This window comes from Mus caroli, unplaced genomic scaffold (genome assembly GCF_978045245.1).
Source record: "Mus caroli unplaced genomic scaffold, Mus_caroli_1 scaffold_10, whole genome shotgun sequence".
Taxonomy (NCBI): domain Eukaryota; kingdom Metazoa; phylum Chordata; class Mammalia; order Rodentia; family Muridae; genus Mus; species Mus caroli.
Window position 1 is genome coordinate 98,951,479 of NW_028227265.1, and position 12,060 is coordinate 98,963,538.

Below are 12,060 nucleotides of genomic sequence, written 5' to 3' on the forward strand. Positions count from 1 at the left end.
ACTGGATACAGACGGCCTCACATAGACAAAGCACCTGCTCTACCACTCAGCTGCCCCCACCCCTCTCCTACTTCTCAGAACACATTTTTTTCGATGTTCCTTCCTGCCTCAGAATCTCCCAAGATCTATGGACATTCCTCTAACTCAGTAGTTCTCAACTACCCTAATGCTATGACCCTTTAATATCGTTCCTCATATTCTGGTGAGCCCCAACCATAAAATTGTTTTTGTTACTACTTCATAGATATAATTTTGCTAGTGTTATGAATCATAATGTAAGTGTGTGATATGCAGAAAGGTCTTATACAACTGCTGAGGAAAGATCTACTGGGTTCCCAAAGGGGTCACACCCCACAGGTTGAGAACCACTGCTCTAACAGCTCATGGGTCCACCAGCCTTGCATATACTGGGTTATATCAGAAACCATTGTTCATCTCCATTGCCAACTAAATACAGGCTGTGCACTAGATTATTCTGACAAGAGACAGACAGACAGACAGACAAGCCCTTTAGGATACAGAGACTGAATTAACCATGATGCCAATCCAGGAACATTTGTAATGTATATCCAAGATGGCCACTGTTCCGTTCTCACCTTTATACATGAGCTTTTTAGCTGACAGAATCAATGGATTGAGCATGGAAGGCTGAAGTAGACCTGTGGAGCCTTAAGTGGCACATTAACAAAAATGGCACACACTTAGCATTTGGTTGTCAATGAGTGGTGGCAGTAAGAGGTCCTACAGGATGACAGATCACAGCTGATGCATACTCATAACATGCCACGACACTGGATGATGGTGAGGCCACCTCTGAGAAAAACAAGGGCCCTAACATGACTACAGAATTAAGTGTGGGGCAGAGAGCTATTGAGTCCTGCAGAGTCACCAAGCAGAGTCCTGTTTTAGGAGCTTCCAAAAGCCCAGCTATTTGAGTTCCTACCATGATAGAAGGAAAGATCACCCAACAAAGCAATCATTTCTGAATTTTAGCTGCTAAAAACAAGAAAATTCTATATATTAGCTGACACAGACGAAGGAGGTAAAAGCATACTATACACAGTGTGTGTGTCTGTGTGTCTGTGTGTGTGTGTCTGTCTTTGTGTGTGTGTGTGTGTGTGTGTGTGTGCAGGTGTTCAACTTGTTTCCCTGGGGCAGAAGTCATTGGTGTGCTTTTGTAAATGTCTACTAGAGATTCCTAAGAGCATCCACAATGTTCACTATTATTTTGTATGTCTTACAAATTGTAGGCTGGGACAGAGCTCAGTGACAAAGTACTCACTGAGCATATACAAGGCTTTGGGTTCAATCCACAGTACAAATAAATAAATACTCAACTTGGGAGCTGAAGAGAGGGCTCAATCAATAAAGTGCTACCCCATAAGCAAGAGGACCTGAATCCAATCTGCAGCACCCACATAAAAAAGGTAGATATGGTGGCACATACTTGTAATACCAGCATGTGAGAGACAGAGACAAACAGATTCAGGCTCACTGCCCAGCCAGCTTAGCCTAATTGGTGAGCCCTGGGTCCCAGTGGAAGACCTTGACACAAGACTCAAGGGAGACAGCTCCTGAGAAATGACATCCAAGGTTGACCTCTACCCACTGTGTGCACACATACACACATGCATGCATATGCATACTTGTACCTCTATAGCTACATAAATATGCACATACAGGCCATATAAACACACACATATATGCATACATTCAATATACATGAATAACTTCCTATCTGTACCTTGGTTGAGGTTTAAGTTGTTTGCCTACAATTCTAGTTTTTGCATGTTTACCACTGTATAGTATTCCAGTGTGTCAATATAGCATATTTCATTTAACCTTATGTTTAAAAAGTAGCTTCAAAATAACTGGGTTATTTTTAAAGCTTGGCTTAAGACAAAACTATCACAAACAACAGGGTACCTATATGAGAATTCATAAAGATACGCACCTACTAGAGGGGTTATTTGATATGAATTTATGTTTATTAGCCACTGCCAAACCAACACCCAAAGATATATTCATCAGTTACTATATTATAATCATTTTAAACCTCGAAAACTATAAATGCCCATCAGTCCTGCATCCCTGAACAACAATGTTTGTCCAAGACCCACGCACACAGGTAAACACACTTCAGAATCATGAATTTCTTCTGCAGCCAGTTCTAGTTATGATGTGTTGTTTCTCAACCTTGGAAACCTACCAGAGTGTTGTTAAAATTAAGGGCAATTAAGCCCAGTGCTTTGATGTATTGCTAAAATCCCAACAGGCAGGGAGCTGAAGCAGGGAGGAGTGGATTTGGCCCAGCTTGGGCCACATCATGGAATTCTGACTCAAAAAGCCAAAAAAAAGAAAGAAATTAAACTCAATATTTAATTTGCTTCATATAAAAGCATGGCACAAATGGTGGATCACGGTACAACTGTGGGTCTCCTTTCTCCGCATGGGTCCTGGGGCTGACCAGGCTATCAGCTTTGGTCTTTGGCTGAGCCATCTTATTAGCCCCTGTTTAGCTCTCAAAGGGATTTCCATTTTATCTTTAACTCTCTTGTCACAGTCTAGAACATTTTCTTACAACGCTTCTAATTTCATTTGTTTCTTTTAGTATTTTTGTTGAGTGGTTGCAGTGCCTCTTCACAGTGACAGAAAAGGAACTAAGACATCATGTTAATGACTTAGCTCTCTCCCTGGCCATTTCTTTTCATTTTGATTAATCTAACATGTCCAATTAGACATCTGTCATGATGTCCAAAAGTTCCTGCCTTCATCACCAATGATCTGAACTCATGTCAACAACACCAAAGTCTAAGGATCAGATTCAGTGAACACTACACTTAGCTATGAAAACACTGAGCAGCCCAACTAACCAAGCCTATGCTAGTGTCCGAGTTGCTGTTCTATTGCTGGGCAGACACACCATGACCAAGGCAGCTTAAAAAGGTAGCATTTGATTGGGAGATTATTACGGTTTCAGAGGGTTAGTGCATGATCATCATGTCAAGGAGTTGGTGGCACACAGGCAGACATGGAGCCAGATGCTAATTGCTAAGAGCTTATATCCTGCTCTGCAGGCAGCAGAAGAGGCTGGGCCTGGCACAGGTTTTTCAACTCTCAAAGCCTACCCCCAATGACATGCCTTCTCTAACAAGGTCATATCTCCTAATCCTTCCTAAATAGTCCATCAACCGGGGACCAGTCATTCAAACATATGAGTCTAGAAGGACCATTCCCTTTCAAACCAGCACAGTTGGCCAGGGTTGTTTGATATCTGCTAAATACCTCAGGCCTTCTACAAAAGGCCTGAAGAAATCAGGTGTACCAACATGTGATCAAGGAGAACTCTGCCCTCTCAGGAGATGAGCAATAGGCTTTGAACAGACATTAGGACATGAAATGAGGAAGGGAAACCCAACTCACCGTAGAATAGGAAGGCCTTGGTCATCGGATGATGCTGGAAGGTCCTGTTGATGGTAAAGAAGCAAGCATCTGCCCCACACTGGCCGAGCCTGCCAGTCTCTCCAGTCAGTGGGGACCACCACAGCACGATGGGGTAGCTACCAGCATCCACCTTGGGCCTCCCAGCCAAGGCCAGTGCTTCCTTTTCAGGAAATGGTTTCAGGTGTTTAGGCTCCCCCTCCACATCTCTATGTCCGTCTTGCACATTGGAGTCTTTAAGCTTCTTCCTTTCAAATTTCCCAAGCTCAACCACTACCTGAAAGTGAAGGCAACCTGGGTCAGAGGCTGGTACTTCCATGTCACTCGGCACATCTCCCATATGGCATGATGTATGTATTCCGATTCCCGTCAGTCTTCGGCAACAACACACCAAAACTGTGATGTTTTTAACAAAATCTCAAAACATGCCATCTTACCAATAAAGACTCAGGAGCCAAATGCTAGGGTGAAAGCCTGCTAGCTCCTAGAGACAGAGAAAGCACCCAGCTGACCTTCCTCCTCAGTCGACATCCCAAAAGGAGAAGCAACCCCTCCTCCTGCACACTGGCTCAAAATCCCTTCAAGCTGAATGTCCCTCCCTTCTACTTCCTGTGTGTCTCTCTATCCATCCTTCTCATTCCTTCTTACTCTCTATGGTTTTTTTTCCTATGGTCACTCCCTGTCAATTGGTTGCTTGTTCCACTTCTTGACCTATGGTTGACTTTATTAATCCTGTTTACAATAAACAGAAGGCTCTTGGATTAAAGGAGTGTGCTAAGGCTGAGCCACAGCACAATTAGAAACACGTTTTTCCAGTAAATATGATCATCTTGGGGTTCACAGTGTGACCAAATATCCTACAATAAAACCCGTTTAAGATAACACACATATTACTATATAATTCTAGAGGTCAAGAGCTAGGCTTATAGTCTAACATCAAAGGGCCAGCAAATATATAGTCTTCTCTACAGACCCCAAGGCACAGCCCCACCTCTTCTTTTTTCTATCTCTTCGGAATAGCTCACAATGCCTATTTGGCTCATGACCCCCATTTTCAATATTTCGATCTATTGATAGCACTTTCCTCGCTGCTGACATCAGCCCACTGCGAATCCAGGAAACGTTCCCTGCTTTTAATGACTTATGATTCCCTTCAATCTCTGTGGATAATTCAGGATTACATCCTTTCTTGGTCTGGTGATGCTATAACAGAATACCCGAGGCTGATAATCTCTAAAGAGGAAAGATTTGTTTCTCATAGTTCTGGAGACTACATGATCCAACATTGAGGAGCCAATGAGAAGGAAGGGGGTGGGAAGAGCTGGGGTGTAGCTTAGTGCTGGAATGCTATAATCAAACCAGTGGGCTTTATCCTGGCACATGCCCCTCCCCAAAGAGATTATTTTAGACCAGAAATGGTGGTGTGTGTGTATGTGTATATATATATATATATATATATATATATATATATATATATATATATACACACACACATACATATATCATCCTAGCACATGAGACACTGAGGCAGTAGATACCACGTTCAGGATCAACATGGAATCTGTCTCAAAAAAGGACAGGCAGACAGAATGAATGAATGAATGAATGACTCAAAGTCATCATCTTATCAGCAACCAGCCTAAGATGGCTCAGTCCCATAAGAGCATCGAGCCCAGAGAACATCACCTTTTCCCACCCCGACTTTTATTACTCTTGTATGGATTAAGTTTCCAATATATAATCATAAGGGACACATTCCTACCAAAGCTTTTTTCCCCATCTCTAGCTACACTCGCACTAATCACATCTGCAAAGTCCCCTCTTCCATGTGAAGTCATATGTTCACAGTTTCCAGAGGCTGGGACATGGACAGAGCTCCCAAATTATCTGCTTAATAATTCTAATGGAGCCGGGCGTGGTGGTGCACGCCTTTAATCCCAGCACTCGGGAGGCAGAGGCAGGCGGATTTCTGAGTTCGAGGCCAGCCTGGTCTACAAAGTGAGTTCCAGGACAGCCAAGGCTATACAGAGAAACCCTGTCTCGAAAAACCAAAAAAAAAAAAAAATAATAATAATAATAATAATAATTCTAATGGACAATCAGACACAGAGGGTCCTGAAACCTATCCCAGGACCCCAAGGGATGATTTACTAACTCTTCCACAGTGACCCACAGTGACTCCCACAGCAACCGGTATGGGAGAAGATACATACTCAGCAGCAAGGGGCAGCTCCTTTTTAATGGGCATGCTATTCCTGGAATAAGAAAGGGACCACTGGAGTCTGTAACTCTCCGCAAAAAAAGGGTCCCATGCCAACTAAAATGTTAAGACCTTTTCTGTGAAAGCCAAGTGCTATTCCAAAAGAATAAAGCAATTACATTAGCTTTCAGGAACCAAAATCAAGTCAGCCCTTGCCAAGAGCTTTCTCTGCATTTTTTAATGTAATAATAAATATGGTTCGTCCCCAAAAGCTGGAGGGAAGCAAGTTAATTTACAGCCCCAGATCCTCCCTTCACGTGACCTTCCTTATGAACGTACAACCAGTACTTTAAGGGAAAAAAAAGAAAAGGCTGTCAAAACTCCAGGAGATGGAACTTCAAATACAAAATTTGTTCCATGTGTCTCACCCACGTCTCCTGTGTGAAGTGTAAAATTCATTACAAATGATAGAGGCAATTAATAAATACACCCTTAATGCATATCTGTCCCCAGATGCCATTGTTGAGTTATAGGAAATACGGGAGACAGAAGGACATTAAATAAAAGCCTAAGGATAAGGTCAGTCAAATCTACAATCCAAAGGGGAAATAAACCAGATTCTTCAACAAATCCCACACAGGGAATAAGATATGGAACAAAAGAAACCTCCCCAACAAACAAACAAAAAAATGCAAATGCAAAACTCAAGATTTGCCACCCAAATTCAGTATATGAAGATGTATTTATTTACTGCAGGTTCAGAATACCATTAAAAAAGAGCTTTTCTTTTTTTTTTTTTTTAAGATTTATTGACTTTACGGACATGGGTACACTGTAGCTGTACAGATGGTTGTGAGCCATCAAGTGGTTGCTGGGAATTGAACTCAGTACCTCTGCTCGTTCCAGCCCCAAGATTTATTTATTATATGTAAGTACAAAAGAGCTTTTCACTGGGAGAAATCTAGCATGCCTACTTCAGAGGGTACTGAGAAACCATTGCTCCCTATGGTAGGTGAGGTAGCAGTTATATGGTTATGGTTTTGAAGTCTCTGGACCGGAGAGATGGCTCAGTGACTAAGAGCACACATACACACATATGCACGCATATTCATACACACACACACAAAATCAAATCTTTCTTTTTCTTTTTCTTTTTCTTTTTCTTTTTCTTTTTTTTTTTTTTTTTTTTTTTTTTTTTTTTTGAGACAGGGTTTCTCTGTATAGCCCTGGCTGTCCTGGAACTCACTCTGTAGACCAGGCTGGCCTCGAACTCAGAAATCTGCCTGCCTCTACCTCCCAAGTGCTGGGATTAAAGGTGTGCACCACCACCACCTGGTCAAATAAATCTTTTAAAGTTTAACTGTGTGACATAGGGCTCACACTCACAATTTCAGCATTCAAGACAAGAGACTCTAGGACAGGGGGATAGTGAGTTTGAAATTAGCCAGAGTAGGAGAGACACAGACACAGACAGACAGAGAGACAGAAATAGACCAACCCAGTCTCAAAAAGAAAAATGGTCCTTATCTGTTAGAAAAACATACTAACGCATAGCTGAGTGAAATGCTACAAACATTTATTTTAAAATACCCTGTGTGTATTTACGAATGATTTTTGCAAGTAAGTAATTAAAATTCAAAACTAAAAATACATATGCACATAGTGAATGTTCTGACAAATATAATGAAATGTGGATTTAGAATAATGTCTAAAGTCTGTGATTCCCTCCAAGAGCGTTTGAGCTTAACTGGGCAGTTATCATTTGCATTGACATGTGTAGACTATCATTGGTATTAGTCATTTTTCTCATCACTGTGACCAAACACCCAACGAGGAGTAAGTTAAAGAAGGAGTGCTCACCTTTGTCTCACAGAGCGGGAAGATGGCATATAATGGCAGGGAAGCCACAAAAGGCAGCGGGTCTGGGTGGTGGGAACATGAGACTAAGGTTCATAGTCTAGGTTAGTCTTCCTTTTTTTTTTTTTTTTTTTTTTTTTTGGTTTTTTCGAGACAGGGTTTCTCTGTGTAGCCCTGGCTGTCCTGTAACTCACTTTGTAGACCAGGCTGGCCTCGAACTCAGAAATCCGCCTGCCTCTGCCTCCCGAGTGCTGGGATTAAAGGCATGCGCCACCACACCCGGCTTTAGTCTTCCTTTCTCTACTAAACATCCCTGGAAAAGCCCTCACCGAGAGACTCGGAGGTGTGTCTCCTAGGTGATTCTAAACCCAGTCAAGTGAACAATGGAGATTAACCATCATGGCATTGATTTTAAATATGTAAGTTATAAAAACATGATGTGGGCTAAAGGATATACTCAGGCACACGTCTGCACTTGGTGGTATAGCCTCAAAGGAGATAATTTCATTCAAATAAGGTCACTGGGGCCCTAATCCAGTATAACTGAGATCACTAGAGAAGGGGAGACAGAAGTACAGCTGGGCACATAGAAGCACAGAGGAAAGGCCACATAAACACAGAGGGAGAAGAAGACAGGGAGGCGGCTCTCAGAAGACACAACCCAGTTGTAGATAGCTCTTAGTTATCATAAATCATAACCCACTCATGTCTACTTTCCTGCCTCAGTGCTGAAACCCCATCTGGTTGAAACGAAAACGTATTAATCTCTCTGCCGTGCAAGGGAAAGGATGGTCTTTATTATTCCTACAGTGAATACACTGAGGACTAGAAATACTTAGTAACGTCTCCACATTGATACTAGGTTTGAAGGAGAGAACCTGAAACTGGAATTCAAAACGCTAGCTCCATATCTTATGTAGTTTTCTTTTCTGGTAAGATTTAAGTATTTATTTTTATGTGAGTACACTGTAGCTGTCTTCAGACACACCAGAAGAAGGCTTATTACCGATGGCTGTGAGCCACCATGTGGTTACTGGGAATTGAACTCAGGTCCTCTGGAAGAGCGGTCAGTGCTCTTAACCACTGAGTCATCTCTCCAGCCCTATATCCTATGTAGTTAATATCTATTAATGTGCACTGAATAGAATCCTGCAGGGTGCTCTTGAGGTTCTTAGAGCTTTCTGTTCCCTTCCTCTTTGACCCATCAGCTGACAGCTGTTCTAGGCAGGGTTGGCTGTTCTCTGCGTTAGTATCATTTAGTATGAATTTTACAGTATTAATATTAGAAACTATGAAAGAATATATGAATTTCCGTTTTCTCCAATGGAGTGTCTCTGGGTATATCAACTATATTCCATGGAAGACTCCATGCCAACACACACACATACACACACACACACACGCTCCACTTCTTTGTGCAGGTTGTTTCATTTTGGCATTTTTGTCTTATTGGTTTTTCATTGTTTAATATTTGTTTTATGCTTTTATGCTTTTTTAAAGAGAGAGAACATAACAGTTGAATGGGTAGGGAGGTGGGAGGTTTGTAGAAGCACTGGAAGAGGAGAAAAACATGATCAAAGTATACTGTATGAAGAAAAAAATTAATAAAGTTATAAAAATGACTGAACATGGTGGCTTTTGCCTATAGTCACAATGGTTGGGAGGTTAGAGGCAAGAAGATCAATGCTGAAGGTTACCCTTGAATACATATCAAATCTGAGGCCCATGAGACAATATTAAAAAGAAAGAGAAAAAGAAAGTATTCTCCCGACTGGGCATGGTAGCTCCTTCCTTTAATCCCAATACTTAGGAGCTAGAAGTGGAAGTATTTTGAGTTCCAGACCACCCTTCACTACACAGAAAAAACCTGCAAACACAGAGGGGGGAAGGGGACGGCGGGGGGGAGAGGGAGACGGAGAGGGAGAGGGGGAGGGGCAGGGACAGGGGCAGGGATAGGGATAGGGACAGAGGAGGAGGAGAAGGAGGAAGAGGAAGAGGAAGACGACAACAGAGGAGGAAGAAGAGGAGGAGGAGATGAAGAAAAAAATAATAAAAGAACAGAATTGATGTGCTCTCCTTGCATTGTGTAATGTGGGTTCACAATGCTGAAAAGCTAAGCAAACATCAACGATTTCCTGAGGAATGGGAACTGGGAAGAAAGGACATGGAAAAGGTCTAGCAATGAATCTGCTCTACGAAGCCCAGATTCCCAGTACCTGGAGTGTGACCATCAGAAAGACAGTCGCTGTCATACACAGGCAAGAGGCCAGAAGCTTCCTCCTCTGAATCCGCACCATGCTGCCCCGACCTGGATGACCGACAAAGGGCTGGCCTGGCCACCAGGTGTCCTCTAGTCAGCCCACAGCCAGAGACAACTTCACATGGAGGAACCATCGGGGTGCCAGTTTCCTGCCAGGAGCTGGTCTCCATGAAGGTCCAAGAGCCAAGGTTCCAAATGGGCCTGGCTTGGCGCTGAGAGGGAACAGCGTGCAATCTTCTTAGGCTATCATCAGAACAGCTGGAGTCCTCACACACAGTGCCATCCAAAAACACTGCAACAAATGAACAGTATTTTAACCATTATGAAGGTTTGACAGGCATAGCCTTACTGAGTAAAAGCACAGAAGTCTTACACTAGAAGGGACCGTATAGATCCTATACATAAAACCTAATCATATACTTAATACCTCACTCAGAAATAAGGTAACTGAAACCATAATGGTTATCTAACTTGCTCGGGGCCACAGTTTCATCAACTCCCAAGTCTCAACTCTCTCTGTAATTCCTCTGCCATCAGAAGATTGGATTCCAGGGTTGCTTATAGGAAGTTACTTCCTAGCCAGGTCTCAAGGGAATAAAGAAATAAAACACACACACACACACACACACACTTCTGATAAAGCCAGGGTGCAGGGAAATAATAAAGATTGAGAATAAAGAAACGAACCAGCCCATCAAGGACTTTTGTTTTCTAGATTACTTCTTTTGTAGAAAGTACAGCAAAGCTGGGGGGCCGTGTGGGGAACGTGAGTTTCTACAAGCATCAGGTAAGATCTTCATCTCTCTGAACTGGGTGAACTTTTTCATATTTCAGAGACAGGTCCCAATGAAGCCAAGCTGGCCTCAAACTCACTATTGTAGCCAAAGATAGCCCTGAACCTCTGATCCCTTCCCCAACCCTGATTCCACACACTAATGCTGGTATTATAGGCAACCACCAGCATGCCCAGATTTATGGGGCATAAGGAATGAAACCCAGGGCCTTGTGTAGTCCATGCAGGCAGCCAATCAACTGAGCTACATTCCTAGCCTCTTCAGAATATATATATATATGTGTGTGTGTGTGTGTGTGTGTCTGTGTGTGTGTGTGTCTGTGTGTCTGTGTGTGTCTGTGTGTGTCTGTGTGTGTATGTGTGTCTGTGTGTGTGTGTCTCTGTGTGTGTGTGTGTGTGTGTGTGTGTGTGTGTGTGTGTGTGTAGAAAGAGAGAGAGAGCAGGACAGGCAGGCAGTAAGGCAGGCAGGGTCACCCCCACAGACACACACACACACACACACACACCCCCGTAACTTCCCCCATCCCAGTTCTCCAGCTGGGGAGATGCCCCCAACCGATTTCCAGTCTCATTCCCTGAGATTTCTACCAGCGGGGGGGATACAGAGACTGAAGTGGCAGCCTCCTGTGGCCAGAAAGGACTTCCAGTGGAAGGCGAGTGACATCAACTGACTCACAAAACCTTCCAGCCAAAATCTTTCCTGACAACAAGATGCACAGGGATAAAGATGGAGCAGAGACAGGGGGAATGGCCAGCCAATGACTCACCCAACTTGAGACCATCCCATGGGAGAAAGTTGTCTCCTGACACTGTTAATGATATTCTGCTATGCTTACATATGCTCACATATGCTAGCATAACTGTCTCCTGGAAGGCTTCATCCAGCAGCAGATGGAAACAGATGCAGAGACCCATAGTCAAACATCAAGCAGAGCTCAGGAGTCTTGTGGGAGAGCGAGGGATAGAACTGAGCAAGCCAGAGCGCAGAGTGTATGTGTGTGTGTGTGTGTGTGTGTGTGTGTGTGTTGGGGGAGCAGGGAGAAGGGGTGTCAAGAACTGTCTAGCGTACAGGAGCTGGACATGGGTCCCACACATATTTGTAGCAGATGTACAGCTTGGTCATCATGTGGGTTCTCTAACTATTGGAGTGGAGCACAGTCAGTCCCAATCCCCATCAAAGGAGCCCTCAAGTTGGTTATACAATGTAGCCAGCTCTATACATGCTAGTATTATACAGGTTGAGCAGGCTATATTTATATATTGAGGAATGTGTGTGTGTGCGCGCATGCGCACATGTGTGTGCATGCACATATATATGTGTATGCGCACATGTGTGTGCATGCACATATATATGTACAACAGCAATTTACAAAACAGACCATGGACTTGAGAGAAGGCAAGGGAGGAACTGGGGGAATAAAAGGGAAGGAGAGAAATACTGTAAATATAATCTAAAAAAATTATTTTACAAAATTATAACTTTGATAAATACTACAAACAGAAACCAGT

General features: G+C 43.0%; 1 protein-coding gene across 1 annotated transcript in view; it reads right to left on the reverse strand.

Moving 5' to 3' along the window:
• Pofut3 (protein O-fucosyltransferase 3) overlaps window positions 1-12,060 on the reverse strand; it is a 76,435-nt gene that overhangs the window by 58,391 nt on the left and 5,984 nt on the right. The window contains exons 2-3 of the mRNA XM_021170202.2: window positions 9,715-10,050; window positions 3,424-3,718 (exon numbers count right to left, since the gene is read on the reverse strand). Coding sequence (XP_021025861.1) covers window positions 3,424-3,718; window positions 9,715-9,795 — 376 coding nt within the window. The 5' untranslated portion in view covers window positions 9,796-10,050. The remainder of the gene's footprint in view (window positions 1-3,423; window positions 3,719-9,714; window positions 10,051-12,060) is intronic.